This window comes from Pleuronectes platessa, chromosome 7 (assembly GCF_947347685.1).
Source record: "Pleuronectes platessa chromosome 7, fPlePla1.1, whole genome shotgun sequence".
Classification (NCBI taxonomy): domain Eukaryota; kingdom Metazoa; phylum Chordata; class Actinopteri; order Pleuronectiformes; family Pleuronectidae; genus Pleuronectes; species Pleuronectes platessa.
The window spans coordinates 6826747-6854612 of NC_070632.1; the positions used below are offsets into that span (position 1 = coordinate 6826747).

Genomic DNA, 27866 nt, shown 5'->3' on the forward strand with positions numbered 1-27866 from the left:
CCCACGTATCCCCGTAAAATAATGTTGTATTTAGGTGGTGCAACTTCACCTTTCCCCCCCAACTACAATAAAAGTTCTTGCATTTTTCTGTGACTGTTTTACCTGTTATTCAAAAGTTGCTCAGTAACTAAATTGGAATTTTTTATTACATCCCTAAACAAATAAAGATTATTCCAGAGACCATAAAACGCGCTAAAGAATGATTCCAGAGCTTTGAGGTTAACAAGCCAAAAAACATCAGTCATACAATGGACCACCACATCCAACACATCACCCTAAAATATATAAGAAGAAGAAGAAGAAGAAGAAGAAGAAGAAGAAGAAGAAGAAGAAGAAGAAGAAGAAGAAGAAGAAGGAGTGATTTGCTGTTATGTTCGATTTCAACATTTATTAAGTCAAAACAGCCATAAGTCTACATAATAAACAATAATCTGAAAATATAGGTATGCCTACAAACACGCACATACAATCACACACGCAGATATGTAAACTATATACATAGTTTTTTAACTTTATACTGATTTTGTGAACTTTTTAAAGTAAACATAAACTTTTTCTGATGAGTTTTCTGGCTGGACAGGAGCTTCTCTGGCTCTGCAGGTCAATGATGTAGATTTATCTTGTTTTGTTTATTGAACCAAGCTAAATAAAATGAGACTTTAACTTCATCTTAGATTTATTTTAAATTGTTTGGTTAATTTAACTCACAAACTGGGGGAGGGTCGTTGTCGGCTGTTGTATCCTCCGGTGCGCTAGGGGGCAGTGAGCAGCTCAGGCTTCTGTTGGGTCAGGAGTAAATTAACAAAAAGAGAAAGACGACACAACAACAGTTATAACACACGCAACGAGCGATGAGGTGAGTGTTCACACGCGTTTCTTTTTTTTTGCTGCTACGTTGTTTTTAGCTACCTACTAGCCTATCTTGTCATGAAGTCGTCTTTTTCCTCTTAAATAAAAACATGCTAGGTGCTTAGCCCGTTGACAAGATGCGCTTTAGCCTTAGCAGATGTGTTTATACATGACACTACATCGTGTTTATGTAAATAACGACGGGACATGAACTCATCTGGTTACAATTGCAAGGGAAAGGTCGAACCCTATCAGAGCTTCACACAAATCAGTGACTAGCTCTCATGAAAACAAACAATGTGTAATGGAGACAAGTCGCCCTCAGGTCTCAGTCAACACAGACAGGTGGCAGTCACGTGATTCCCACAGACTGGTTATACAGAGGTCATTAGCATAAAGGTAACATCACTGTCTTCTCTTCATTCTCCTCAGGCTTTAATCTGGAAGTTGTTTGTTTTCCATCATGGAGGCTGCAGCTGACTTTCTGAGAGTGTTCCTCCCTGAGGTAGGGGGATCGTCTCTGACACTCAGCCTCTTCCTCATCTTTCTAGGTCTTCTGTACTGGTGAGTAAATACTTCAGCATCTGATTTGTTAGGAAACTCTACTTCTCTGTCCCAGTCCACTGATGCACTCACACATCAGCTGTGATTTGTAGTTAAAGGGATAGTTCACGATACAAATGTAATGCCCTCATTACCAGTTGGCACTGTGCCGAGGGAGAAGGTGAAGAGTCCACAGATCGCGTTTGGAGTTTCAGGGGTGAACAGTGTTGCAGCTAAATACAGTATGATTGAAGTAAACGGTGACCACTTCTCAAAGCTTAAAAAAAAATAACATTAAATTGCCATGTTTACCCCTGAAACTCCAGAAGTGTTTTGTGGACTTAAACACTTCACCCACCACCTCCATTGGCATAGAGGTGAGTAGATAATGAGGGGATTTACATTTTTCTGTGAACTATCCCTTCAAAAGGTCCCAAATAACTCTAATCAAGAAGCAACCTGAATATTTATTTATATTTATATTCTTTTATTCTATTCATCCACCACTCATCAACACAGCTCTGTGCCCTGTCTTCTAGGTATGCATATTACCCGTATTCAGTCCTTTCTCGATGTGGCATCAAACATCCGAAGCCATTACCTTTCTTGGGCAACATAATGATGTTTCGCGAGGTAAGACTTTTTCTTATCTTTAACCTGTGTCAGTTTGTTTGGATTATGAGCCCCCCCCCTAAATTGCATCAGTGAACATTGTTCCTCAATCTTCTGTTCAGGGTTTTTTCGGCCCAGTCGCTGATATCATAAGGACACATGGCAGAGTTTGTGGGTAAATAAAATAACCTCTGTCTGAACACTGAACAATTTTTTTACATTTTGAAATGTAACCCTGAAATAAATCAGCAGCATTATGATGATTTGGTTTGAATGAGACTCTCCTTGGTGTCTATCAGCTACTACTTGGGACGCAGACCGGTTGTGGTGGTTGCAGACCCTGACATGCTGAGACAAGTGATGGTCAGAGACTTTAGCAGTTTCCAAAACAGAATGGTGAGGACACAACTAACCTAACTAAAGCAAAACATATACTGTATATTATGTGTTTACTAGTGATGGGGTAATGATAACAGTAGTTTGTACCTGTACTCAACCGGTTCTTCTGTACAGACTATTCGCTTTGCCACCAAGCCCATGGCGGACTGCCTGCTCATGCTGAGGAACGAGCACTGGAAGAGAGTGAGGAGCATCCTGACCCCGTCCTTCAGCGCTGCCAAGATGAAGGAGGTGAGATAAACAGACCTGGATTATTTTAGCACAAGTTAGAATGAGCTGGTTTGTGTTTCAAGGACCTTGGAAGTGAGGACACAGAGAGAAGGTGGAGGAGTTAAACCTGTAACTTTCATGGTTTGGTACAAAATGTTTCAATGGTGTTTGTGTATTATGACTGTGTTTCTAGAGCCGCCTGTTATTTTTCTGTGATCTTTATGGATCAATAATGGATTTGAGTGATATTGACTCAGCCACTCACAGTAAGTTTGTCTTTTTCTTTTAGATGGCTCCACTCATCAACACAGTCACCGACGTTCTGATGAACAACCTGAATGTTTACGCTGAGTCAGGAGAGGCCTTTGACATCCACAAGTAACGAAATTAAATAATAAAACAATAGACAAAGGAAGGTGTCTCCTTCTGTCCTGCCTCATGTTTTTTTACATGTGTCTGTTTCACAGATGTTTTGGCTGCTTCACCATGGATGTTATTGCCAGTGTGGCGTTTGGAACTCAGGTGGACTCTCAGAAAAACCCAGATGACCCATTTGTCCGTCACGCTCAGATGTTCTTCTCCTTCTCTTTCTTCAGGCCCATCGTACTGTTTTTCAGTGAGTCCAATGTACTGATGTTGTAAAATTATTTGTTTATTATATTATGTATGTTTTGTACATTGAGCCAGTTTGGGTCAAACAAATAAATGTGGTTTGTGTGTCCAGTTATGTTTCCTTTCCTCGCGGCTCCTCTGGTGAAAATCATCCCCAACAAACGACTTGCCAGGATGAACGGGTTCTTTGTCAACTGTATCAAGAAGATCATCACGCAGAGGGAGGAGCAGCCTCCTGAACAGGTGAATCTTTTGGACATTTATTTATCTAAAAATGCAACTTGTGGAAACTGAACTCAAGAGCATTCCCACGTTTTCCTTTTTATCTTAGATGATTTGTTTGAATTTATTGAATCTATCATCTGCATCTCCTACAAGCTATTTTTTCTGATATATAGGTTTTTTGCATAAATCCGTCAATCCTTTAATTTTCTTGTAGAGGCGTCGAGACTTCCTCCAGCTGATGTTGGATGCTCGAACCAGCAAAGAGTCTGTGTCTTTGGAGCACTTCGATACACTGAACCACACTGATGAGCCCAATCCCAGGAACCAGCAAGCGCAGCCATCGGCCTCGGATCAGGAGGCCCACAGCAGGGCTCCTCAGAAAAAGATGATCTCTGAGGATGAGATCGTGGGTCAGGCTTTTGTCTTCCTCCTGGCCGGCTACGAAACCAGCAGCAACACCCTGGGCTTCACCTGCTACCTGCTGGCCATCAACCCTGAATGTCAACACAAAGTACAGGAAGAGGTGGACGAGTTCTTCACGAGACATGTGAGTGTATTCACCGATTGTTTAATCTGATCTTCTTTGATTCATTTAGTTATGCCAGAAGACAGTGATGGGTTTTATCTTGTGCTACCTGTTGTTGTAGGAGTCACCAGATTACACTAACGTTCAGGAGCTGAAGTACTTGGACATGGTTGTATGTGAAGCACTGCGCCTCTACCCTCCTGGATTCAGGTAAAGAAAGATTTATGCTTGTATATATGATTACATGGACTAAGACCACAACGGTTATCACATATGAAGAAGAAAAAGTATTTGAGGTCTATAAATATTGTAGTCATTATATTCCGCTGCATTCTGTCCCACAAAGGTTTGCACGAGACATCGACCAGGACTGTGTGGTGAATGGACAGTTTCTCCCTAAAGGAGCATCTCTGGAGATCCCAGCAGGCTTCCTCCATTACGACCCAGAGTATTGGCCAGAGCCGCAGAAGTTCATCCCTGAGAGGTAGGAGGCAGCTGGAGGAGTTAAGCACAACTATAAACCTGTTTTCAGCTCGGTAACCGCAGACATTTTGGGAAATGGATCCTCCAGACGTGTCACTATGATCAGATACTGGTGGATTAACATGAAAACCATGTCAGTGACTGTCCCTGTTACTGACTTCATGGCTTGCAAAATAAATGTTATATCCACATCTATCTGAGTTTAGCAATTAATTATATTCCTAGGAGTTATCTACAAAAGGCAACTTTAAATACTAAAAGAACATGATATAGTTTAAAATAAATCTAGACGATATTTTACCAACTCGTTTACAATCTTATTTCAATCTAAAACTGTTGAGTATATTTAACATTATTATTACTCCAGCATTACATTTTATTCAATGTGGTATTAAAAAGATCCGACATAAACCCTGTAAAAACACTTGTTACCCATTACTCAAAATTTACGTTTTTGTTTCTCTACAGATTCACCCCCGAGGCCAAGGCCAATCGACATCCATTTGTTTACCTACCGTTCGGGGCCGGTCCCCGTAACTGTGTGGGCATGAGGCTCGCTCAGCTGGAGATCAAAATGGCTTTAATTCATCTGTTTCACAAATTCAACATCGTGGCCTGCACTGAGACAAAGGTGGGTCGGACACTTCAGACGACAATCTAATCAACATGATTTTCAGGTTTAGAAAGGATTCAAACTTACAAAGGAGTAATTTGCAATTTATTTGAGGTTTCTGCTGAGGTGGAAACAGAAATAAACCTGCAGAGATGCAGTCTGACAGCTAATACAGGTTTAATGCTATAGATTGTTCCCTCAACATCCCATCATCCTACAAACACTGATATGTATATCAGTGTTATAAAAAGGAGAACATCAAAGCATATTTTGTTTGTACAGTCAAAGTGCATCTACAGTAGCAAAGACGTCATAGCTGTCAAAAAAATCCAGCCCAACAAGACAAACCACTGTCTACACAGACAGGTTGCACACAAACTGCTGTTGCCACGCCTGGCACATGAATTGTGCTGATGTAAAATACTGTTATTAGTTATTAATGGTGTTTTTATTAGAAATCTATCATTACTGTAATTTACCCTACATCCACAGTACAACATGAACCTCTATGGAAAAAGTCTTACATGTGGTATTTTCTTCTTTCCTCTGTGTAGGTTCCTCTCGAGTTGAAGTCATCAAGCACGTTAGGACCCAAAAATGGCATATTTGTGAAAATCGAAAAAAGAAACTCGGGAGGAGTTTGATTGAATTCAACACTAGATGATTAGAAACCCACTGTTCATCCTCTTGGCTGGTGGAACAAGTTACTAATCATCCAATAGGTCCATGTTGAAAAAAAATTCTGGATTTCCTTAGAACTTTAATTCGTAAATTTAAGTACCATGTATACCTCAATCGTTGCGCTCATCTCGTGCCTTTTCACTGAGGCGGGAGCCAGAGAGTGGCCCTAAGATGAGCATTGCTTTGCTGCTGTGATAAATTAAACGTTGGACCCCCCACGGATGACAGAGGGAGCTGGAGATCGTGTGAACAAAGACATAGGAGTGAAAAAAGGAAAAGAATTGTGCTCTGCTGAAAGAGCAACCAGCATTACTGAGTAATTCTGAGTATTTTATTTTGAAAAGGCTGTAACTGCACTGTCAGTCTATTTTGGTGATTCCATTCATGAGAAGTTGAGTTCTCTTTTTAAGCTGCTTTAGTGGCCTAGTCTTTCTACCTCCATTACAAGCCACTTCACAAACCGCCTCCCCCCCACCACCTCTTCTTCATACTGAATCTGACCTCACAATGTCACATGTTGTCATTGATGCCTGTTAGATGCCGGGGTCTTTTAGATGCTGCTCACAGAGCCATACCACCAAATATAAGTTACTGCAATTATTGAAATCTAACTAATTTTATCGAGAGTTCTGAACAGTAGTTTTTATTTCACCATTAGCAGGTGGATGCAGGTTTGTACCACAGAGTATCTGGGTCACTTAAAGGGTAGAAAACCGGAGATTTCGAGAATAAGATCATAATATTGGGAGATTAAAGTAGAATTTAAGGCTGTGTGTGATTTTTAAAGGAGGAAGATCAGCCTGTCACCTGTGTTAAAATCCGGAATGTGGAGAATCTTGTTTAGTTCTGTAAGTAGCTTTCTCAAATAACAAAAATATTGGTGTTAAAGAACCATGTGGACCTCTTGACCATTGTATTGGTTGCTGGTTAGTTCCTCAAAAAAAGAAACATTTTTTTATTTAGGGTTAGGATTTAGACTTTTTTTCTCATACAATTACAACTTAATTTTTGTAATATTATGATCTCATTCAGGAAATCTCAGCATTTTCAATCTTTAGTCCAACCCCAATACTCCGTAAGTTTGCACTGTGGCATTATGATTTTTTTGAATACCTGTTTCCTCTTTTTTGATGTGATTATTTTTTGTCTCAACAGCTGCTCTGTTGAATTTTAACCAACGTGTTGGGAGCGAGTCTGAGTTCATGAATATTTATTGGAGTCATTAACCCATTTTTATTTTTGAATAAATTTAATAAGTTTTCTGTTAATGATGATTCACCATGTGTGTAGTTCAGTGACTTAAGAGATAAAATGTGAATAAAAACAGGACTGCTAGTTACATGTAAAATGGGTTAAATTCCACTTGGGTGTAATTAAATATTCTAAGATAATGAGATTTCATTTTATTGGCTGCACTGGGAAAATAAAGGTTTAAAATACTGACAAATGTTTCTCTTCATTTCAGAGGTAAATATTAAAATTATGAGTGTATAGATTTATATATCAAATCTAACGCTCTATAGAATGCCATTCTTGTTTGATAACTGGAATGGCTGCTGAGGCATCAGTGCCATGGAACTAATACTGATTCACAGGTTTCCCTCTATTTCTCGCCGTCATCTGCTCTTTCTGCCTGAACACACAAACAAAACTAAAAGTTAGTGAGAAATAAGCTTTCTTCCATACGACACCCATCTGTATAGTGTTTAACAGTCAAGAATGATTGCAGTACTTTACCCTTGTGAATACATTTTTTTCTATACAAATAAGACTTAACATATTAACTCAGGAAGTTCAGATTTGCCTGCAGGCTGAGTTTATAACCTGTGGACAAAGTGGGTTTAACAGACACTTCTGATTTAGGCTATTTTCTTTTTTATGAATCCAAAAAGCGGTTATTTAGCATTGAAAGACTTTCCACAGTGAAGGGTTCTGGATCATGTTGATGCTGTTAATTTACTCTAAGGCATGATAAATGTCTTACTACTGTTATGGCTGTTTACTGTGCACTTAGCTGATACATCAATGTCTTCCAACTCCTGTTGACCTTTATTTGTGCAACTGTGTGCTGGATTTGATTCCTCTTTTTGTAACAGTGATACCAGAAAGCAGAAGGTGCTGTCTGCTTTCTGTTTTGTCTCCTGTTTATGTTGACATTATGTTTGTTGCACTCTGAGCCACGTTGCTGGCTGTGTAACCCTCTGCAGAGCTAATAATCAAAACTCTGAGGCAACTCCGTTCTGAGAAACTCATTATTTCAAATCTCATGATAAATTTCCACGATAAGTCCTTTGCAGATATGAAGAGAAGTACGTGCTGAAAGACAACAGATAAACAAGTCTTTAATAAAGTTAATATTCAATCTTTATTTCTATAGTATATATATATATCTTTATAGAGGGCAGTGAGCAGCTCAGCTACATATCAGCTACCTACTAGTCCAGCTTGTCATGAAGTTGTTTTTTCCTCTTAAATAAAAACATGCAAGGTGCTTTGCCCTTTGACAAGAGGAACTTTAGCCTTAGCAGATGTGTTTTACATGAAACTACATTGTGTGTATGTGAAGGTAACACAGGACATGAACTCATCTGGTTACAATTGCAAGGGAAAGGTCGAACCCTATCAGAGCTTCACACAAATCATTGACTAGCTCCCATGGAAACCAACAAACAAATGTGTAATGGAAACCAGTCGCCCTCAGGTCTCAGTCAACACAGACAGGGGCAGTCACGTGATTCCCACAGCCTGGTTATACAGAGGTCATTAGCATCAGGATAACAACACTGGCTTCTCTTTTTTCTCTTCAGGCTTCAATCTGTCATGGAGGCTGCAGCTGACTTTCTGAACGTGTTCCTCCCTGAGGCCGGGGGATCGTCTCTGACACTCGGCCTCTTCCTCATCTTTCTAGGTCTTCTGTACTGGTGAGTAAATACTTCAGCATCTGATTTTTTTTATGAAACTCAACTTCTCCGTCCAAGTCAGCTGAGGCACACACTCATCAGCTGAGTTCTGTTGATAAAGGGATAGTTTATGGTAAAAATTTAAATTCACTCATTAGCTTCTCTTCACTGAGTGTCAGGGGTAAACAGCGTTGTTACTTTTCCCAGCTATGTTTTTATGTTATTGTAGATATAAGGGTTAGGGTTAGTGTCTGCAAAGTTCATTTAGGGACACTTTAGTAGCTCTCTCCCTCTTTCTCTCTCCCCCCTGCTGGTCCTGTAAGGAAGTGTAGCGGGGGTGCAGCAAGTGTGTGTGGTTGTGTGTGTGTGTGTCTATGCGTGTGGGTGTTTGTGTGTTTTTCCAACATTAAGGTTTCAATTAGATTGTTTGGCCTTGTTTAACATTAGTTTTCTTTCTGATAAATTGTTTGATTTCTGCTTTCGTTTGTTTTATTTTATTTTGTTCTTTGTTCTATGGGCAACGTGCAATCCTGGAGTAGTGGCTTGAATAATTGGTTTTATTGGCTCCGTAAACTAGAGACCCTCTAAATCATGTGTCACACTTGAATAAATTATCTATTTCTGGAATGATCAGCCTCCTGTCCTGTTTATTTGGGACATATGTGGTGAACCCGATTGGCATTGAACTGTCAGCCCCAAACTTTTTACCACTACAAGAAAGAAACATTAAATGCGTCCACACTGCTCCTGTGGTGTCATCCAAGTGTCTGTAAGCCCTGACATTCAAATTCAACTCAAAACGGTGTGATTTACACCATGTTTACCCCTGAAACTCCAAAACTGTCTTGTGGACTCTTCACCCAAAATCTCCATTGGTATAGTGGGGAGTAGCTAATGAGGGAATTTACATTTTTCTGCGAACTATCCCTTCAAAAGGTTCCAAATAACTATAACCATAAGCAAACAGAATATTGTATTCTATTCATTGATCACTCATCAACACAGCTCTGTGCTCTGTCTTCTAGGTATTCGTATTACCCGTATTCAGTCCTTTCTCGATGTGGCATCAAACATCCGAAGCCGTTACCTTTCTTTGGCAACATATTCATGTTTCGCGAGGTAAGACTTTGCGTTGAATTACCCCTGGTGTCCCTTCACTTGTTCTTATCTTTAACCTGTGTCAGAGTTTGTGTGGGTTATGAGCCCCGCCCTCCCCAGATCAATGTCTAACCCATCAACCACCTCCCACAGTGAGAGGGAGACAGTGATGCCTCCCTTCATTTGTTTAATGCCCCTCTGTTTAAGTCAAGGTTAACAGGTGAGTCTTAGTGCCGTCCCTCTTGAGCATGTGAAAGAGTTGTGAGGCTGATTACTCATCACACTGTTGATTTTTCTGTGAACTACATTAGTTACCATTGTTCCTCAATCTTCTGTTCAGGGTTTATTCGGCCCAATCGCTGATATCATAAGGACACATGGCAGAGTGTGTGGGTAAATTAAATAATTACTGTCTGAAAACTTCACATATTACAATTTTTCCACATTATGAAATGTAACCCTGAAATAAATCAGCAGCATTAAGATGATTTCATTTGAATGAGACTCTCCTTGGTGTCTATCAGCTACTACTTGGGACGCAACCCGGTGGTGGTGGTCGCAGACCCTGACATGATCAGACAAGTGTTGGTCAGAGACTTCAGCAGTTTCCCAAACAGAATGGTGAGAACACAACTAACTAAACTAAAGCAAAACATATGCTGTATATTATGTGTTTACTAGTGATGGGGTAATGACAACAGTTGTTTGTACCTGTACTCTCCTGTTCTTCTATACAGACTGTTCACTTTCCCACCAAGCCCATGTGTGACTCCCTGCTCATGCTGAGGAACGAGCGCTGGAAGAGAGTGAGAAGCATCCTGACCCCGTCCTTCAGCGCTGCCAGGTTGAAGGAGGTGAGATACAGGAAGCAGACGCTAGTTTGGCACTAGTTAGAATGAGCTGGTTTGTGTTTCAAAGACCTTGGGAGTGTGAAGTTGGAGGACACAGGGAGAAGGCGGAGGAGTTAAACTTGTAACTTTAAAGGTTTGGTACAAAATATTTCAATCGTGTTTTGTTACATTTTAACATAGACAATGTATTAAATGGTGATAATGAAATCACAGCAACGTACACAGCTTACGTTGCAGTTTGGTGGAACTTTCAGGCCAAAGCCTGTCGGCCTTGTACTGCAGGAGAAGATATCTAATGAATTTACAGCCTCTGCTTTTAACTTAAAGGACCCATCGTATGCCCATTTCACCACAGTTGATATGGTTCCTTGGGGTCTTAATGAAATGTCTGTAACATATTTTGGTCAAAATACCACAAGGATCATTTAAAACAGCCCTCCTCAGATTGACCTGTTTTGATTGCCCCGCTCCCCCCTCTCAGCTCACAATTTCCTGTGGTGTTTATGTATCAATACTGGACTTAAGTGATATTGACACGACAGATTCCACTCACAGTAAGTTTGTCTTTTTCTTCTAGATGGCTCCACTCATCAACACAGTCACAGACGTTCTGATTAACAACCTGAATGTTTATGCTGAGTCAGGAGAGGCCTTTGACATCCACAAGTAACGAAATAAAATAATAAAACAATAAACAAAGGAAGGTGTCTCCTTCTGTCCTGCCTCATGTTTTTACATGTGTCTGTTTCACAGATGTTTTGGCTGCTTCACCATGGATGTTATCGCCAGTGTGGCGTTTGGAACTCAGGTGGACTCTCAGAAAAACCCAGATGACCCATTTGTCCGTCACGCTCAGATTTTCTTCTCCTTCTCTCTCTTCAAGCCCATCGCGTTAATTTTCCGTGAGTCCAATATAATGATGTTCTTATTATTTATTTATTATATTATGTATGTTTTGTACATTGAGCCAGGTTGGGTCAAACAAATAAATGTGGTTTGTGTTTCCAGTTGCGTTTCCTTTCCTCGCGGCTCCTCTGGTGCGACTCATCCCCAACAAACGACTTATCAAGATGAATGACTTCTTTAACAACAGCATCAAGAAGATCATCACGCAGAGGGAGGAGCAGCCTCCTGAACAGGTGAATCTTTTGGACATTTGTTTATCTAAAAATGCAACTTGAGGAAACTGAACTCAAGAGCATTCCCACGTTTTCCTTTCTTTCTTTAATGATTTGTTTGAATTTATTCTATCTATCATCTGCATCTCCTTCAAGTTATAGAAAAGATAGCCAATTGACTAAGTCTCATAAAAGTATTAACTACAAATTTGGAACTCTGATTAATAACTAAATTAATAACTATAACTAAAATTACCATATAGAGAGTTAACTAAGTTGAAGGATATGTAATTATTGACAGTGTAGAGGTTGGAAAAATCACACTTATGCAATATTCAATAAAATAATATTTGTGAAAGAAAAACATTTATGAAGATAATAAAGTATAAAAACACAAATGACAAAAGAGGTACTTAGTATATGTGTATGTGTGTGTGTGTCTTTGTGTCTGTGTGATTGAGTGAGTGTATTTTCAAAATGGCGGCTGGCCCCTATGAGGGCAATAAACCATCCCCCTAGTATGTTTACAACATGTAGCGGGGATCAGAGAGATGGAGCGGAGATATGCGTGTGGGCTGGTGCCATGTTAGAGAAAGAGTAAAAAGCAAAACACAACTAACATTAACTTTCAAATAACTTGTAACCAAAATATCACAGCAACACAAATCAAGCTCCTGTTTTTGTGGTTCTGCTGAGCAATGCAGCTCTTATGCTGAGGTCCATAAGCAGGCGCTCGTGTCGCTGCCTCTTGGAAGGTTTTCACAGTCTGCTCCAGTCAGGCCTGCTTGAAGGTTGGTAGAGCTTGGATTTGGAGGAGGTTTCCCTGTTGATTGGGCTGCACAGCTCCTCCATTGAAGCTGAGAAGACGGAGAGGTGGGCTCCTCTCGTAGGGTTGCGTAGAAAGAGGAAGAAGGGGGGGAGAACTGGGCTTATTTTGGCCTGGTGATGGGGCCAAGAGTGACTTGTGTCCCCGGTCAGTTTTCACACCTCTGTGTGACGTTGATGCCCCCTTGGATACTGAGTTCTGGAGGCTCTGGATTGCCTTCAGAACAAAGGACTTGTGCTCTAGGCTTCTGACTACACATGCAGACCGAACTTCAGTTCACAAACACCAGGTCCCAACACTGTCAATCCTTTAATTTTCTTGTAGAGGCGTCGAGACTTCCTCCAGCTGATGTTGGATGCTCGAACCAGCAAAGAGTCTGTGTCTTTGGAGCACTTCGATACACTGAACCACACTGATGAGCCCAATTCCAGGAACCAGCAAGCGCAGCCATCGGCCTCGGATCAGGAGGCCCACAGCAGGGCTCCTCAGAAAAAGATGATCACTGAGGATGAGATCGTGGGTCAGGCTTTTGTCTTCCTCCTGGCCGGCTACGAAACCAGCAGCAACACCCTGGGCTTCACCTGCTACCTGCTGGCCATCCACCCTGAATGTCAACACAAAGTACAGGAAGAGGTGGACGAGTTCTTCACGAGACATGTGAGTGTATTCACCCATTGTTGAATCTGATCTTCTTTGATTCATTTAGTTATGACAGAACACAGTGATGGGTTTTATCTTGTGCTACCTGTTGTTGTAGGAGTCACCAGATTACACTAACGTTCAGGAGCTGAAGTATTTGGACATGGTTGTATGTGAAGCACTGCGCCTCTACCCTCCTGGATTCAGGTAAAGAAAGATTTATGCATGTATATATGATAAGATGGACCAAAGGCCGGCGCATGCTTCTGCGTTTTCAGAGACACGCTAGGACACGCAAGTACCAGAGCCCCTTGCGTGCCCCTTGCGTGCTTGCATGCGTCGCCCAATTTTTGTAACTTAATGACAAATCTACGCAAACCTCACGCAGCCTGCAAGGCTGTGATTGATCTGCTAACTACATCGTTTCCGGATTCACACCCAATAATACCGGCAGAAACCACGGAGAACGAATATGGACCGAATAGAAGAGCGTTTGGCAGAAGAGGTCCGAAAGTATGACCACTTGGATTAACCCGTCGTTGACGGAATACAAGGACGCGCAGATGGCCTGCAATTCCTAGAAGGAGATCTCGGCTAATGTCGGTTTGCAGGTTGACGAGTGTACGAAGCTGTCAGGACAATTTTGTCCCCCAGAAAAAGGCTATGAGGAGCAGCAGTGGCGATGTAAATATACAGTCAACGACGACTGCCACACACAAAGAAGGCATCTCTAAGGTCGTCTTCGACAAAAAACGTTACTCCACCTACTGTTCTGGCGGTGAATTGCTTTGCAACGCGCGCAATCCTTGGAGAACCATAAATTAAAACGAGTCCGTCTACACAACTGTGTGAAAAGCCTCAGTTTCAGAAGCATGCGCCGGCCTTAAGGCCACAACGGTTATCACATATGAAGAAGAAAAATGGATTTGAGGTCTGTAAATACTGCAGTGTCATTATATTCCGCTGCATTCTGTCCCACAAAGGTTTGCACGAGACATCGACCAGGACTGTGTGGTGAATGGACAGTTCCTCCCTAAAGGAGCATCTCTGGAGATCCCAGCAGGCTTCCTCCATTACGACCCAGAGCATTGGCCAGAGCCCGAGAGGTTCATCCCTGAGAGGTAGGAGGCAGCTGGAGGAGTTAAGCACAACTATAAACCTGTTTTCAGCTCAGTAACAGCAAATATTTTGGGGAATGGATCCTCCAGACGTGTCTCTATGATCAGATACTGGTGGATTAACATGAAAACCATGTCAGTGACTGTCCCTGTTAATGACCTCGTGGCTTGCAAAATAAATGTTATATCCACATCTATCTGAGTTTAGCAATTCATTGGAGTCATCTTTAAATGCTGCTGAAAAATATGGTATAATTATAAATAAATGTTGACAATATAGTTTCAACTGGTTTACCATATTAATTCAATCTCAAACTGTTGAGACTATTATGTTTTATATACTATTATATGTTATATATTATACTATTAAAAAAGTTTGTTTTTGTTTCTCTACAGATTCACCCCAGAGGCCAAGGCCAATCGACATCCATTTGTTTACCTACCGTTTGGGGCCGGTCCTCGTAACTGTGTGGGCATGAGGCTCGCTCAGCTGGAGATCAAAATGGCTTTAGTTCGTCTGTTTCACAAATTCAACATCGTGGCCTGCACTGAGACAAAGGTGGGTCGGACACTTCAGACGACAATCTAGTCAACATGATTTTCAGGTTTAGAAAGGATTGAACCTCACAAATGAGTCATTTGCAATTTATTTGCAATATATAGGTCCATTCCCTTGGAAGATGCACGGCTTCATACTGTGTAGTACTGGTATTTATTTGAGTACAAGGGACTTCTTTCATACAAGGCAATAATCATATTTGTGGCCATATTCAAATCAAAGCCGATATGTAAAAACATTGTGCGGAAGTAGCAGCTCCTCTGCAGAACATGATGTGGAACTGAAAAGCTACATATTTTGCATTGTAAATATGTACAGTGAATAGAAAAAGTTACACAACTGCCCTTCCTTGTGTATATTTATTTCTTGTACATTCAGCTTTTAACAGAAATTGCACAAAAAAAAAAGTCATAGAAGATATCAACAAAATCACGACTGTTTGCTGTCATGGCTCCTAAATGGGGGAATGAGCTCCCAAATGATATCAGGACAGAAAGTCCACAGATCTTCCGCTGCAAACTCAAAACACACCTCTTCCGACTACACCTTGAACAAAAGTTTAAACTAACAATTAAGTAGCACTTAAATGGCACTTACTTCTGTGCCATTTCATGTAGTTTTGCTTTCGTGAAGAAATTGTACTTTCTTGACTCTTGTTGTTCTGGCTTTGTTTCCTCATAGTTGATGCACTTATTTTGAGCTGCTTCTGATAAAAGTGTCACCTGAATGAAATGTAATGTAATGGTAGATCTCGGCTTAAGTTTGGAATGAAAAAGTGATCTTGGGCTCGAATTAGATGTATCTGCATTTGCATCTATAAACATCCCATCATCCTACAAACAGTGATATGTATATCAGTATCATAGAAAGGAGAATATCCGAGCATATATTGTTTGTACAGTAAAAGTGCATCTACAGTAGCAAAGACGTCATAGCTGTCAAAAAAATCCAACAAGACAAACCACTGTCTACACAGACAGGTTGCACCCAAACTGCTGTTGCCACACCTAGCACATGAATTGTGCTGATGTAAAATACTGTTATTAGTTATTAATGGTGTTTTTATTATAACTGTATGATTAGTGTAATTTACCCTACATCCACACTACAACATTAATCTCTGTGTGGAATTTTCTTCTTTCCTTTGTGTAGGTTCCTATTGAGTTGAAGTCATCAAGCACGTTGGGACCCAAAAATGGCATATTTGTGAAAATCACGAGAAGAAACTCGGGAGGAGTTCGATTCAATTCAACACCAGATGATTAGAAACCCACTGTTCATCTTCTTGGTTGGTGGAACAAGTTCCCAATCATCCAATGCAATAAGTTTTCTGATGATGATGATTCACCATGTGTGTAGTTCAGTGACCTAAGAGATAAAAGGTGAATAAAGACGGAACGGCAAAACGGGTTAAATTCCACTTGTGTTTAATTAATTTATCTAAAATAATGAGATTTCATTATATTTGCTGCACTGGGAAAATAAGGGTCTTAAAATAATGACAAAGAACACATTAATTCTTTTTTTATGATGTGTTTATTGCATAACTATAACCATCAGTGAATTTAATTCCGTATCTTGACTTGAACTCTAACCTCTGGAAGTTGTACTTACCAAACTAAACAACAAAATAATAGACACCCCCGACATACATATTAACTAAAGTGACTAAAGTGATAAGTATGTTTACAATCTGTCTAACTATGAATACATGTTTATCATCAGTTCTTCAAGACTTCTGCTTTTCTTCATTTCAGAGGTAAATATTAAGAATGTGAGTGCATAGATTTATATATCAAACCAAACGTACCTTTACCTAAGTGAATTTCTGAATTCAGGAGTCAGCTCAGGACTAACCCTTCTTCCACCACCAACAAAGCCACTAGCTGCTATTGTTTGAAACAAAGGTGATCCCATAAGTAAGTCTTTTTTTGTTTTTTTTTGCCCTGACCAGACCCCTCAGTGTGGGGAAACAACAGTATTATGGTTTATGAGTAGTCAATAACATACTCTGGATAAATCTGCTGTTTTTCAAAGACAACGTAGATGCTGGGTCTGCTCACGTTGTCAACACAGCTTTCATAGTGGGTTCTGCCATCTCCTTTTGCTGGCGGCCGGACATAGCTGCTCGATCCCTGGGTGTACTCCCCCACCAGCACCAGAGCCACAAACATGATCTTGTTCCGGCTGCTTTTGGCGCGGGCATATTTGTCTGAGTAGGACGCATCTCTGGCAAAGTAGCTCCCTGATAAATGAGCAAGTGTTAGTATGGACAGTGTACATAGGAAAAGGTGATGGGCTCTTTTCTAGTTACATTTGTAAAGTATGCTGCTTTGTACAGTCCTAGAACTTGGAATTACACAGTTGACTGATCTACACCAAAACACATTATGGTCATTCCAAGGAAGAGACTTTTCTATGGTGAGTGAATATTGGATACTGGAGAGTTGCAGTCATTACCTCTGCCAAGGAGGTTATGTTGTCATCTGCGTTTGTTTAATTAATAGTAAGCAGGATTATGCAAAAACTACCCAACTGATTTCCAAGACCTTTCGAGGAGTGGAGGGGTATGTCCCAAGGAAGAACCCATTAAATCTTGGTGCAGATCCAAGAATGATTTTTCAGCTTCTTTGATATTGTGAGATTGTGCTTATTACTCAGGGAGTTCATCAACCAACAAATCTGGCTTATTTGGGGATCTGATATCGGTAAGTGTGTGCAATTAGAAGTGATTTGATTGAATTTAAAGAGACTATTGAGGCTTGGCAGAGGTATGAGCTCTACTGAATGCCATTATTGTCTGATTACTGGAACGGCTGCTGAGGCCGTCGCACTCTACCTTTGCCGTAGGCCACGCCGTGGACACCACACATCCTCCAGTCAAAGTTTTGCTCAGAGATGGCCTGAATCAGGGAAGCATCAGTGCCATGGAACAAATACTGCTGATTCACAGGTTTCCCTCCATTTCTCGCCGTCATCTGCTCTTTCTGCCTGAACACGCAAGTAAAAAAAACCAAAAAGTCCATGTAATGATGCATTTTAGCGAGAAATTAGCTTTCTTGCATATGACTGACATCTGTGTAGTGTTTTAACAGTCAATAATGACTACAGTACTTTACCCTTGTGAATAATTTATCAGTTTATCAGACACTTCTCATTTAGGCTATTTTCTTTTTTATTAATACAAAAAAGTGTTTATTTACCATTGGAAGACTTTCCACAGTGAAGGGTTCTGGATCCTGTTGATGCTGTTAATTCTACTCTGAGGCATAGTGCCCCTAAATAACTTCTCAATCATAGTGTAGTCCTTGGCAGAGTTGGTGAGAAGGACATGCTGAAAGACAACAGATAAACAAGTCATTAATAAAGTTTATAGTTAATCCTTATTAAGAGACAGAAAACCGTAAAAAATTGAACTTTACTGATCATACCTTCACCGAGGACAACGCCTGTCCCAACATGTTAGAAGAAATAACTAGAAATTACCACAGATTCACATAAGAGCACTGTGACCTTTGACCGCTGAAATGTAATCGCTTCATCTTTGAGTCCAAGTGACAACTGATCATAACTTGAAGAAATTCCCTCAAGCATTCTTGAAATGTCAAATTTAAGAGGCCAAACACTGAGGACCTTTGACCACTGAAATCGAATCGGTTAATCAGTGAGTCCAAGTGAACATTTGTACCAATTTCTAAGACATTCCCTCAAGACCTTTGGCTACCAAAATCAACTTGATTAATCCTTGACTCCAAGTGCAGTCTTGCATCAAATGCTAAAGGATTCCTTCACTGTGTTCTGGAGATATCGTTTCATAAAAATAAAGCCAGATAGTAAATGCTGTAAAGATACCTTGAATCCAAAATCGGGCAGGAATTTCATGTCCCAGTAGGGTGGGACACTTTCGTCCATGGAGGAGCTGGAAGTGGAGCTCTGTGATGAAGCTCTACAAAAGGAAAACACACACACAGTTAACGACCTATCTGACCGATGATGTCACTTGAGACATCCAAAAGAGCAGTGTTAGAATTGCTGTAAAAGGTGTTAATGATAATACGGTACCTCTCCAGCTTCACTTTCACGTCTTGGGCAGACACGAAGCGAGGCCTCCGTCTGACCTCTCTCTTCGTTTTGTATTTTAAGTTCTCTTGATACATCGGTGGCTTCCCCGGCTCAGCTTTGAAGTGGAGAACATACTTTTGATTGCCAGCACCAAAAGGGATCTCTGTGTCTCCCTCTGCCAGGTACAAGTTCTCCAGTGTCTCAGAAGTGACAGAAGCTTGTTGGTCACCCTAAAGACAACACAGCAAGAGATTAGTCATTTTCATTTATCAAATGTGGGAAAAGCAAATACCCTGAGCTGCGCTGTCTGTAGAAATCTGACTCACCTGTCCGTACTCCAGCCATATCCCCTGTTCATCCTTCCAGGACCAAAGCCACTGTGTCGTGAGAATGAAGTGAGGGGGCTTTGCCAAAGAGGAGGAAGTGGACAGTCGACGAACTGGAGAGCCTCCATATTTCATCCCCACAAAGTCAACTCCCTTCTCAACGGGTTGCAGAGAGCTGAAAGCGAGCAAAGTACAGAAAATACGCGAATATACAAATTATAGAATTACAATGTATGTTTCTCTCAGAAACTAAAAGGCTGGAAGAGCGTTTTTCTCCATTCATGCACCTTCGAAATCCAAGGAAATTGAAAATCCCTGAGTTGGTCAATTCTGGAGACGTGCAGCTTGTATCATTTCCAGGGTCACAGTACGCCTTCTCGATGTCCTCCATATCAGGCAAATCCTTCCAGGTCACGCCATCGCTTTCTAAAACCTGCCATTTGTACGGCAAGTGCCAATGGACACGAACACACTTCTCTGGGGAAGAAAACACCAAGACACAAAGGCCCCAATTTAGCCTGTCAAAGAGATACGGTTATTTTTTCTTAAGTTACTGCACTGGAGATGTGACCCGTGTTATTGTTACCGTTAAAGCTGCAGTGTCTGCGAATGAAGAAAAGGCAGATTTCATTCCTCTCAGCATCAGTCGTGGATTTTGATTGACAAGCAGCACCAGCGGGGGGTCTAGAGACGCTGTTGGAAGGCAGCTGAGGGGGCGTACTCACCGCTGGCGGCACTGAGGAAGACACACATACAATCACTTTGATGATGTAGGAAAAAAACTTGAATTAAGACATTTTCACAAGTAATAAATAATTCTTTACCTGGGACAGGAGCAACAGAGTGACCCATGAGGATGCATTTATTTCTGTAGATCTCATGTAGGTTGTTAATAGTCTCCTGACTCAAGCGGCTCAAAATCTTCATTCCTTTTGCATCAATGTTATGGATTCTCTTACACGAGGAGCCGAACTTACAGTCCCCCTGGATGTAGTGCTGGCAGACGTGAAGCTTGGTGCAGGAGGTGCTGAACTTGCAGGTGCCATGCTCCCCGTTGCCTTTGTTGTAATGGGGGCATATCTACACGGGTATAAAAAGGATTTCATTCAGAAATGTGTGTTGCTTTCTACACAACAGTCACTGGACTCTGAATTTGCACCTGGAGCTGCCGCTGCTGCTGGTGAAACCTACCTCAGGAAGCAGAAAGGGATCATTCTGCAGCAGCAGCTGGAACAGCTGTTTTTCCGTAAAGCCTTGAAGATCAAATTTCTTTAAAACCTCTGCATTGTAAGGAGTAACCAGGCTGTGGTTTTTGTTACACTTGAGTCTAAAAAATAAAAAGACAAAATGATTAAAGAAATACGTTTTTTGGCTAAATTTTTAAGTGTAACTTTGTCAGAAGGGCCTCAGGACATTGATGATGAAGTCATATGGAGACTTCGCGTTTTGTTGAACACCATGTTAGTGGCGTGGCGTCAAATTTCAACGTGTTTCATTTGCTGTAACTTCAGCATAGTTTGTTCAATCTCCCTCAAACTACATGTGTGTAACAACAGACTGCCCCCAGAAGACATTCATATGGTTTTAGGAAATGGCATAGCAAACAGGAAGTCGGCCATCTTGAATTAAGTGGCCATTTTTTACCATTCCCGCATTATTGAGCGAACTCCTGCAAAAGGCTTCTTTGATTTTCCTAAGTCACCAAAGGAGCCTTCTTCATTTAGGAGAGCTGGATTCCAAGACACACCCACAACTCCAGCTTATAGAACATAGTGTAGGTCCTTAGCATCGGATATTTCAGACTCAGAATCAAGACCAAGCGTTGCCTTCTCTTCATAGGGCATCTTTAATACCATTTCAACCGTAAGTCAGAGTGAAGGATCTGTGTAAAATAAGACTTAAATGCATCGGATGTGCAAAAGCAGCAGTGTTAAATGAATGGTAGGTGATCCTTAGAGAATAGGTACTGTTCGGGTCATTTCGGACCTGGGTGTGTCAAAGGAATGTGTAAAGACAAAATTTACATTTGTTTATAAAGTAAGCAGGGAATCAGGGGATTTTTGGTAATCTAAAACAAGTTATTTAATGTATATTTATAACATTAAATGATAAAGATACATTAATTTCAATCATAGCGCAAAAGAAAACCTTTATTATTTATTATATATATATAAATGATTTTATTTTTAAGGTAACAAAGGAAAAATTAAAATAAGGATTTGTGTTGATCAAAAGCAAGTTATTTTGGGAATACCTGAAATACTGTATCATGAAATTTATTCACAGCAAAGATATAAAACATTTAAACTGAGCCGGGTCACTTTTGATCCATGTTGTGTATCAAAGGGTGAACTCCACCCAGCTCTTCAAATGATTCATTCGGCAAATAATTCCTTGTTGCCAGTTTGCGTTATGTCACAGATCTATTAGTCTGTAGTGATAGTGATAGCACCACCTACTGGCAAGATGAGGTAATACTCGTTTTATAGGTTTAATTCGATTTACATTAAATGTGCACCGTGTGATGCACAAAACAAACACGCAACACGGTTCAGGTCCCGAGATAGCTAACAGCCCTAGTCCCAGTTAAAAGCAACAGGAGGTCACTCACCCGAACGAGCAGTCTCCGCAGACGTAGTACCTGCACAGGTGGAGGCCGTCGCACTGGGGACACTCTCCGGGTTTCTTCTGACAGAGGCGCAGACCGGTCCTAGCCACCAGGAGACTGTCCGGACTGATCACCTGGCCGCCGGCCGCCTTCCCTCTGCCCGGTCGGATGCATATTTTACCGTCGTCGAACAGGACGCTCCGGAGCACCGGCTCGGACACTCCGGGGAAACTCCTCACGATCCTCTCGTGCAGCCGCTTCGAGTCCAAACTGCCCTGGTGGTCGCACAGGGTCTGGATGACGAATGTAGAAATGGCCGAAGTCATCATTGACACAGGGTTCGATCAGCAAAGTGAGTCGTTGAGCTGCAGGGAGAAGCGGACGTGGCTCCGTGGTTACAGAGAAACGAAAACGAAACTTAGACGAGGAACAAGGAAAAGGACACTGATCCCAAGCCCTTTAAAAACAAATACCACCAACACGAAGGTTTTTCATTTTGAAAACATTTAAACTGAGGAGTGACATGTGCTGTAACTTGTACTGACCACGTCAAATGCTGCCATATTAATGTCACATATATATAAATTAATACATACCCCTGAAATAGAATACAAGTGATTTTGCTTTTCTGTACAGATTCTACGGAAGCCCTCGAATGCCACAAGCAGACCATAGATACAAACAACAGGAGTTCAGTTTACCCTAGCAACCGTGGAGAACATGGAAGAGACAGAAAAACAGGAAGAAGAAGAACAAGTTCTCTCCATCAGGATCCAGGAGCTCAGGTTATATAAATGTGTTTTTAACAGATATACTTTATAATGAGTTAGTTAATCAAGTCAGTTTTAGTTGAATAAACTTCACGGTTAAACGTTTATTTAGACGACATGCTAACCGCTAAGTGTGTGTAGCCATGGAGAGCCACGTGATTATAGTAGATCTGTCTGTCTGTCTGTCTATCTATACGTCTGTCTATCTATCTATCTATCTATCTATCTATCTATCTATCTATCTATCTATCTATCTATCTATCTATCTATCTATCTGTCTGTTTATCCGTCTGTCTGTCTGTCTGTCTATCTATCTATCTATCTATCTATCTATCTATCTATCTATCTATCTATCTGTCTGTTTATCCGTCTGTCTGTCTGTCTATCTATCTATCTATCTATCTATCTATCTATCTATCTATCTATCTATCTATCTATCTGTCTGTCTGTTTATCTGTCTGTCTATCTATCTGTCTGTTTGTCTGTCTGTCTGTCTATACGTCTGTCTGTCTATCTATCTATCTATCTGTCTGTCTGTTTGTCTGTCTGTCTGTCTATACGTCTGTCTGTCTATCTATCTATCTATCTATCTGTCTGTCTGTTTATCCGTCTGTCTGTCTGTCTGTCTGTCTATCTATCTGTCTGTTTGTCTGTCTGTCTGTCTATACGTCTGTCTGTCTATATGTCTATCTGTCTGTTTGTCTGTCTGTCTGTCTATCTATACGTCTGTCTATCTATCTATCTATCTGTCTGTCTGTCTGTTTATCTGTCTATCCGTCTGTCTGTCTGTCTGTCTATCTGTCTGTCTGTCTATCTATCCATCTATCCGTCTTTCTGTCTGTCTCTCTGTCTATCTATCATCTACCCATCTATTGCCATCATCTCTATTTATCATTTATTCATCTATCTGTTATTGCCCTTTCTATTTATCAATCATTTATCTTTCGAGCTGTCATCCATTCATATATCTATTGCCTACCATCTCTTTCTACTGTATTATCGTCCATTGTAACTCACAGAATGAATTGTTAAAATAGTTTGGATACACCTTGAACAGTCTTTCTAAATATTAACGTACGCTTCTAACTTTAAGCTACTAAACTTTAAAAATCAATAGTTTCCCTCGGCTGACGAAAGTTGTTGTCATTTCCCTCCAGGAGTTCTAATGAAGCCCTGCTGACAGAGAACGAGATGTTTGAGAGTTTCATCGGCCGTTTGAATCCACTGGACCTGGAGTGCCAGTCCGGGGGGGAGGGCACCGAGGGATCGGTAGCTTCTCTGATGGAGGGGGGGGTGAGTGACATTCAGGGACTTACTCACATGTATCAACAGCTGGAAATGAACACAATGAATAACTCATACCAATAACTCATGCTGATCCTGCATGCACAGAAATGGTTATTGTGTCAGCCTCTCCTGTGTGTGTGTGTGTGTGTGTGTGTGTGTGTGTGTTACTCTTATTGTGTGTCAGCCTCTTCTGTGTGTGTGTGTGTGTGTGTGTTACTCTTTTGTGTGTCAGTCTCTCCTGTGTGTGTGTGCGAGTAACTCTACTTGTGTGTGTGTGTTACTCTTCTTGTGTTTCAGTCTCTCCTGTGTGTGTGAGAGAGTGACTCTTCATGTGTGTGTGTGTGTGTGTCTTTGTGTTACTCTTCTTGTGTGTCAGTCTCTGCCAACTGGACGCAACTGTACTCATCCACCTCCTGTTACAGCTGCTCGGATGAGCCACCTCCACACCCACAACAACATTATTCTCTCTCATGGTCACAGAACAGGTTTAAAAGTTGAAAACAAAATCAAACATGTTATAAGTTGAAAAACTGACGACAAATCATAGCACTGCAATAAGCAGCCATTTATGTGGTTTCCTGGCACACACTTAGGAAGAATTATCTCCAACAATTATAGATAATTGGTCATGAATGATGATTTAATTATGTCCCTGTGTGTGTGTGTGTGTGTGTGTGTGTGTGTGTGTGTGTGTGTGTGTGTGTGTGTGTGTGTGTGTGTGTGTGTGTGTGTTTTGTTAGGGACGGAGAAGGAGGTCTCGCTCCTCCACATCAGATCGCCCCCTGCAGCTGACCCTGGAACAAAAACTTTTTATTGCGCAGTGTGAAATAAAGGCGACACAACAAGATCGTGAGGATCTCAAACGGAGAAGTGAGTTAGTCCAGGACAACTACAAGGTCAGGCTGTAACACACCCTTGCACAAAAATGTTAACAAACCAGCAAAATGTGCCCTAATCTCATTTCCCCATTCTTTCTGCCTGTGTTCCCAGGCCTCTATGGAAGTGTCTGAAATGTGTCTGGCAGAGATCAGGAAGGCCAAGAAAAAGTTTGAATGCAGAATTCTCAAACCTATGAAGGACACGAGTCTGGAAGTGAAGGACCCAGAGAAGGTGCTGCAGTGTCTCAGAGACAAGTCGAAGGTGAAACACTGGTGTGGTTTAGTGATCTCAACACAAGTGTAAAAACAAAACATTTATTTCTGCGTGAGGCTGTAATAGTTGAAATATATAATATGGGAAATAACTCATACTACTTGCATCCCTAAACTGAAACAGGACAACCAGCTGGAGAAGTTACATCTGAAGATCCAAGCACTGAAGCTCGAGGAGAAGAAGCTCCAGCAGAAACTGCAACTCAGTAAGGAAATGGGAAAAGCTGAGTTCAAGAAGGTGAAAGAGAAATTATTTTTTATCACAGAGGCTAAGAAAGCAGAAAGATGCTTTTATTATGTCCCAGTAGATTGTGTAGTTACATAATTTGGTAAGAAAACAATGAATCAGTCCGTGATCTGCTGCTTATTTGACAAGAGCTCATCAGATATGTTCCTGTAACCATTTACTAAATAAAAGCACCATTTAAATGTGGATTACTGTTTTATTAAATGTGACAATGTGTGGTGCCATGTGTTGTACGTAGGAAATCATCCAGGAGAAGACTGAACAAAGAGAAGACAAAAATCCAGACGAACTCAAAGTCAAAAGTTTGACAGTGCAACGCATCCTCAGTTCACACAAGGTAAGAGAGAGGCTGATATAATGTAAATGTGGCCCACCTCAGTTCATCTTCTTCATCTTGTGTGTGTGTCTGAACAGGAGAAGCTGCAGTCTGCGACAATGGAGTTGAAAGAGTTGAACCATGAGATCAGCAACAGGGAGCAGATGCTGGTCAGACTTGATGCGGACATACAGCATGCTGAAGAGGTTTGTTATTAGTCTGAAAATTTTCATAAAATAACTTTTAGATCAATATATCAGCTAAAGTTATTCATGCATAGTTTTTTTTTTTTTCCTCTCTTCAGAAGCGTTCGAGCGCCGAGGCCCTGAGCCAACACCTGCGCTGCCAGATGGCCGACTATCAAGCTCCTGATGTCCCCGAGTACATGCAGGTCAAAGCCAAACACAAGAAGCTGCAGCAGAGCATCCACACTTGGGAGCGGAAGGTTATGATTGCTGAGGTGAACTCGATATTTATTTTTTCCCGAAGACGATTATCAGACCACAGCATGACTCAGTCCGGCTGAAAAGAAAAAGTTGTGAGACCGTCTCCAGAACAATGAGCGCTCTCTTTTCTGTTTTCTACCAGATGGCCTTGAAGACTCAAACTAAGGCCAGGGCCAAACAGAGAGGCGCTCTCACTCCTGCAGACAGCGCTGCAGCTGGAGCGGGTTCTGGGGGAGACCTCGTCCCCCAGTAGAGCCGCGGCACATAGCAGAACACGAGAGAGGCAGAGAATCAGACGACAGAATGAATGAAGGATGGAAACCTCACAAAACAGTGGCAAATGATTCGTGTTCGTGATATTAATGATGCATCTTCAATTTGATTTGTTGCAACCATTTGATATTTTCTTGTAATATTGGTTTGACTTAATAGAAAGAAAAATACACGTGTGGGTTTGAAGGTCCCCGATATCTAATTTATATTTTAGTCATATGGTCTAAATTGTACGGAAGTCCTGTAAATGTTAAAGCTCCATTTTATCCAATTCCAATAAATAATTAAAATGATTGCCATGTGGTTGTATGTTTCCACCAACCAGTGAAGTTTCTCAATCTATATACATTTTTCTCCAAGATTCATATGAGGTCCAAAAACCTTTTACCATTGAAATCAAATCAGTTCATCTTTGAGTTCAAGAGAACATTTGTACTAAATTTGAAGAAATTCCCTCGAGGTGCTCCTGAGATGTTATGTTCACAAAATGGTTTGAAAGGGATGAAGCCTCCTGCCACTGTCTGAGGCATAAACATGAAAACATACTGTGATTACAGTGCAATCAATCCAATACATGCAAGTACCCATAGTTATGTTTCTGGGAAAAAAAAAACAATCCACCTCAGACTCGACAAACTATTTTCTTTATTAGAAAGAAATCCTCAGAGGTATAAGCTCTCAAAGAACTCTAAATGTTATGCTGTTACATGCTATATGTACAGTTATATACATGAAAAGTGCAATGTCACAATGGGTAAGCTGTTTATTTATTGTTTTTATTTTGTCGTATTACTGTTTGGGAAATGGCATCATTACTTCTTCGCTCCTTCCTGCGCTGCAGTTTCTCAGAAACACGGAATCTGACATGAAAATGCAAACAGAACGTCTCGAGTTCCTCCAAAACATTTTCCAAGGCACTTTCACAGGTACACACACACACACTACAGATGTAGAGCAGCTGAACGCCTACAGGCATAACGGAGACCTATTGTTGAGGATGGTACATGTAGTGACAAAAGCACATTTTACACAACTGGCTTCATATTGTAGGTGGGACATCTGTATCTCTGGATTATAATTATATATCATTTGGTTCTAAATTAGAGTCATTTCTACCCAACAAAGATAACGATAAAGATGATAAAAAATAAAAAACAATAAAAAGTTAGTAATTCAGAAATCAAATTAGCGTTTGATTATTACACAAAAAGTATCTGTCAAGTCGACGATGGTGTAAACCTGCAGTTAGTTCTTCTGGGAGCTGTTATGCTGAGACAAATATTCCCGGGACATGCATCCGATTCTGTTATTTCTACAGCACAGAGGTTCAGGTACAGAGACTCAGACGGGGGGGGGGTGGCACAGTCACACAGCTGGAGCTCACCGGCACAGACTCTCCTGTGTGGCTATTGCATTCTGAAATCATTACGTGACCCTGGACACGTGTGAACTGACGCCACGCCCCCTCAGCCATTTTAAAGTGTCATCTTCCACAAAAGCAACACAAAAAAAACACAC

The 27866-nt window shown here is 41.0% G+C and overlaps 4 protein-coding genes across 5 annotated transcripts; 3 read left to right on the forward strand and 1 right to left on the reverse strand.

Moving 5' to 3' along the window:
* Window positions 1–769: 769 nt before the first annotated feature.
* Window positions 770–7200, forward strand: tbxas1 (thromboxane A synthase 1 (platelet)). Its single transcript, XM_053427989.1, has 14 exons — window positions 770–856; window positions 1282–1413; window positions 1932–2025; window positions 2127–2179; window positions 2304–2400; window positions 2518–2634; window positions 2903–2991; window positions 3081–3229; window positions 3338–3468; window positions 3665–3997; window positions 4098–4186; window positions 4323–4460; window positions 4928–5090; window positions 5627–7200. The coding sequence occupies exons 2-14, from the start codon at window positions 1313–1315 to the stop codon at window positions 5714–5716; spliced, it is 1644 nt and encodes a 547-aa protein (XP_053283964.1). The 5' UTR covers window positions 770–856; window positions 1282–1312; the 3' UTR covers window positions 5717–7200.
* Window positions 7201–8495: 1295 nt separating this feature from the next.
* LOC128445161 (thromboxane-A synthase) lies at window positions 8496–16277 on the forward strand. Its single transcript, XM_053427988.1, has 13 exons — window positions 8496–8674; window positions 9679–9772; window positions 10092–10144; window positions 10276–10372; window positions 10489–10605; window positions 11180–11268; window positions 11356–11504; window positions 11611–11741; window positions 12871–13203; window positions 13304–13392; window positions 14169–14306; window positions 14700–14862; window positions 16015–16277. The coding sequence occupies exons 1-13, from the start codon at window positions 8574–8576 to the stop codon at window positions 16126–16128; spliced, it is 1668 nt and encodes a 555-aa protein (XP_053283963.1). The 5' UTR covers window positions 8496–8573; the 3' UTR covers window positions 16129–16277.
* A 102-nt stretch (window positions 16278–16379) lies between these two features.
* Window positions 16380–22507, reverse strand: parp12a (poly (ADP-ribose) polymerase family, member 12a). 2 transcript variants are annotated; one of them, XM_053427986.1, is made up of 12 exons: window positions 22455–22507; window positions 21862–22223; window positions 20442–20577; window positions 20075–20330; window positions 19837–19986; window positions 19538–19727; window positions 19251–19425; window positions 18925–19154; window positions 18715–18808; window positions 18066–18196; window positions 17702–17853; window positions 16380–17107 (listed from the first exon to the last, which is right to left on the reverse strand). In XM_053427986.1, exons 2-12 carry the CDS (start codon window positions 22185–22187, stop codon window positions 16851–16853), a joined length of 2097 nt encoding a protein of 698 aa, XP_053283961.1. In that variant the 5' UTR covers window positions 22188–22223; window positions 22455–22507; the 3' UTR covers window positions 16380–16850. The 2 variants fall into 2 exon arrangements, with proteins under 2 accessions (XP_053283961.1, XP_053283960.1); XM_053427985.1 differs by lacking the exon at window positions 22455–22507 and having other exon boundaries at window positions 21862–22284.
* Window positions 21863–26641, forward strand: ccdc113 (coiled-coil domain containing 113). The gene is made up of 9 exons (XM_053427994.1): window positions 21863–22643; window positions 23786–23921; window positions 24656–24811; window positions 24906–25055; window positions 25191–25304; window positions 25552–25650; window positions 25728–25835; window positions 25934–26089; window positions 26218–26641. Exons 1-9 carry the CDS (start codon window positions 22579–22581, stop codon window positions 26326–26328), a joined length of 1095 nt encoding a protein of 364 aa, XP_053283969.1. The 5' UTR covers window positions 21863–22578; the 3' UTR covers window positions 26329–26641.
* Window positions 26642–27866: the final 1225 nt, after the last annotated feature.

Coding starts and splice junctions, on each gene's coding strand:
- tbxas1 (XM_053427989.1), top strand. CDS start 1,313: ATGGAGGCTGCAGCTGACTTTCTGAGAGTGTTCCTCCCTGAGGTAGGG. Junction 3,469..3,664: donor AGGAGCAGCCTCCTGAACAG/GTGAATCTTTTG, acceptor ATTTTCTTGTAG/AGGCGTCGAGACTTCCTCCA. Junction 5,091..5,626: donor TGGCCTGCACTGAGACAAAG/GTGGGTCGGACA, acceptor TCCTCTGTGTAG/GTTCCTCTCGAGTTGAAGTC.
- LOC128445161 (XM_053427988.1), top strand. CDS start 8,574: ATGGAGGCTGCAGCTGACTTTCTGAACGTGTTCCTCCCTGAGGCCGGG. Junction 9,773..10,091: donor ACATATTCATGTTTCGCGAG/GTAAGACTTTGC, acceptor TCTTCTGTTCAG/GGTTTATTCGGCCCAATCGC. Junction 14,307..14,699: donor GAGAGGTTCATCCCTGAGAG/GTAGGAGGCAGC, acceptor GTTTCTCTACAG/ATTCACCCCAGAGGCCAAGG.
- parp12a (XM_053427986.1), bottom strand. CDS start 22,187: ATGATGACTTCGGCCATTTCTACATTCGTCATCCAGACCCTGTGCGAC. Junction 20,578..21,861: donor TGCGGAGACTGCTCGTTCGG/GTGAGTGACCTC, acceptor TTTATTTTTTAG/ACTCAAGTGTAACAAAAACC. Junction 19,987..20,074: donor CTCTGTTGCTCCTGTCCCAG/GTAAAGAATTAT, acceptor TGTCTTCCTCAG/TGCCGCCAGCGGTGAGTACG.
- ccdc113 (XM_053427994.1), top strand. CDS start 22,579: ATGGAAGAGACAGAAAAACAGGAAGAAGAAGAACAAGTTCTCTCCATC. Junction 25,056..25,190: donor GTCTCAGAGACAAGTCGAAG/GTGAAACACTGG, acceptor AAACTGAAACAG/GACAACCAGCTGGAGAAGTT. Junction 26,090..26,217: donor GGAAGGTTATGATTGCTGAG/GTGAACTCGATA, acceptor GTTTTCTACCAG/ATGGCCTTGAAGACTCAAAC.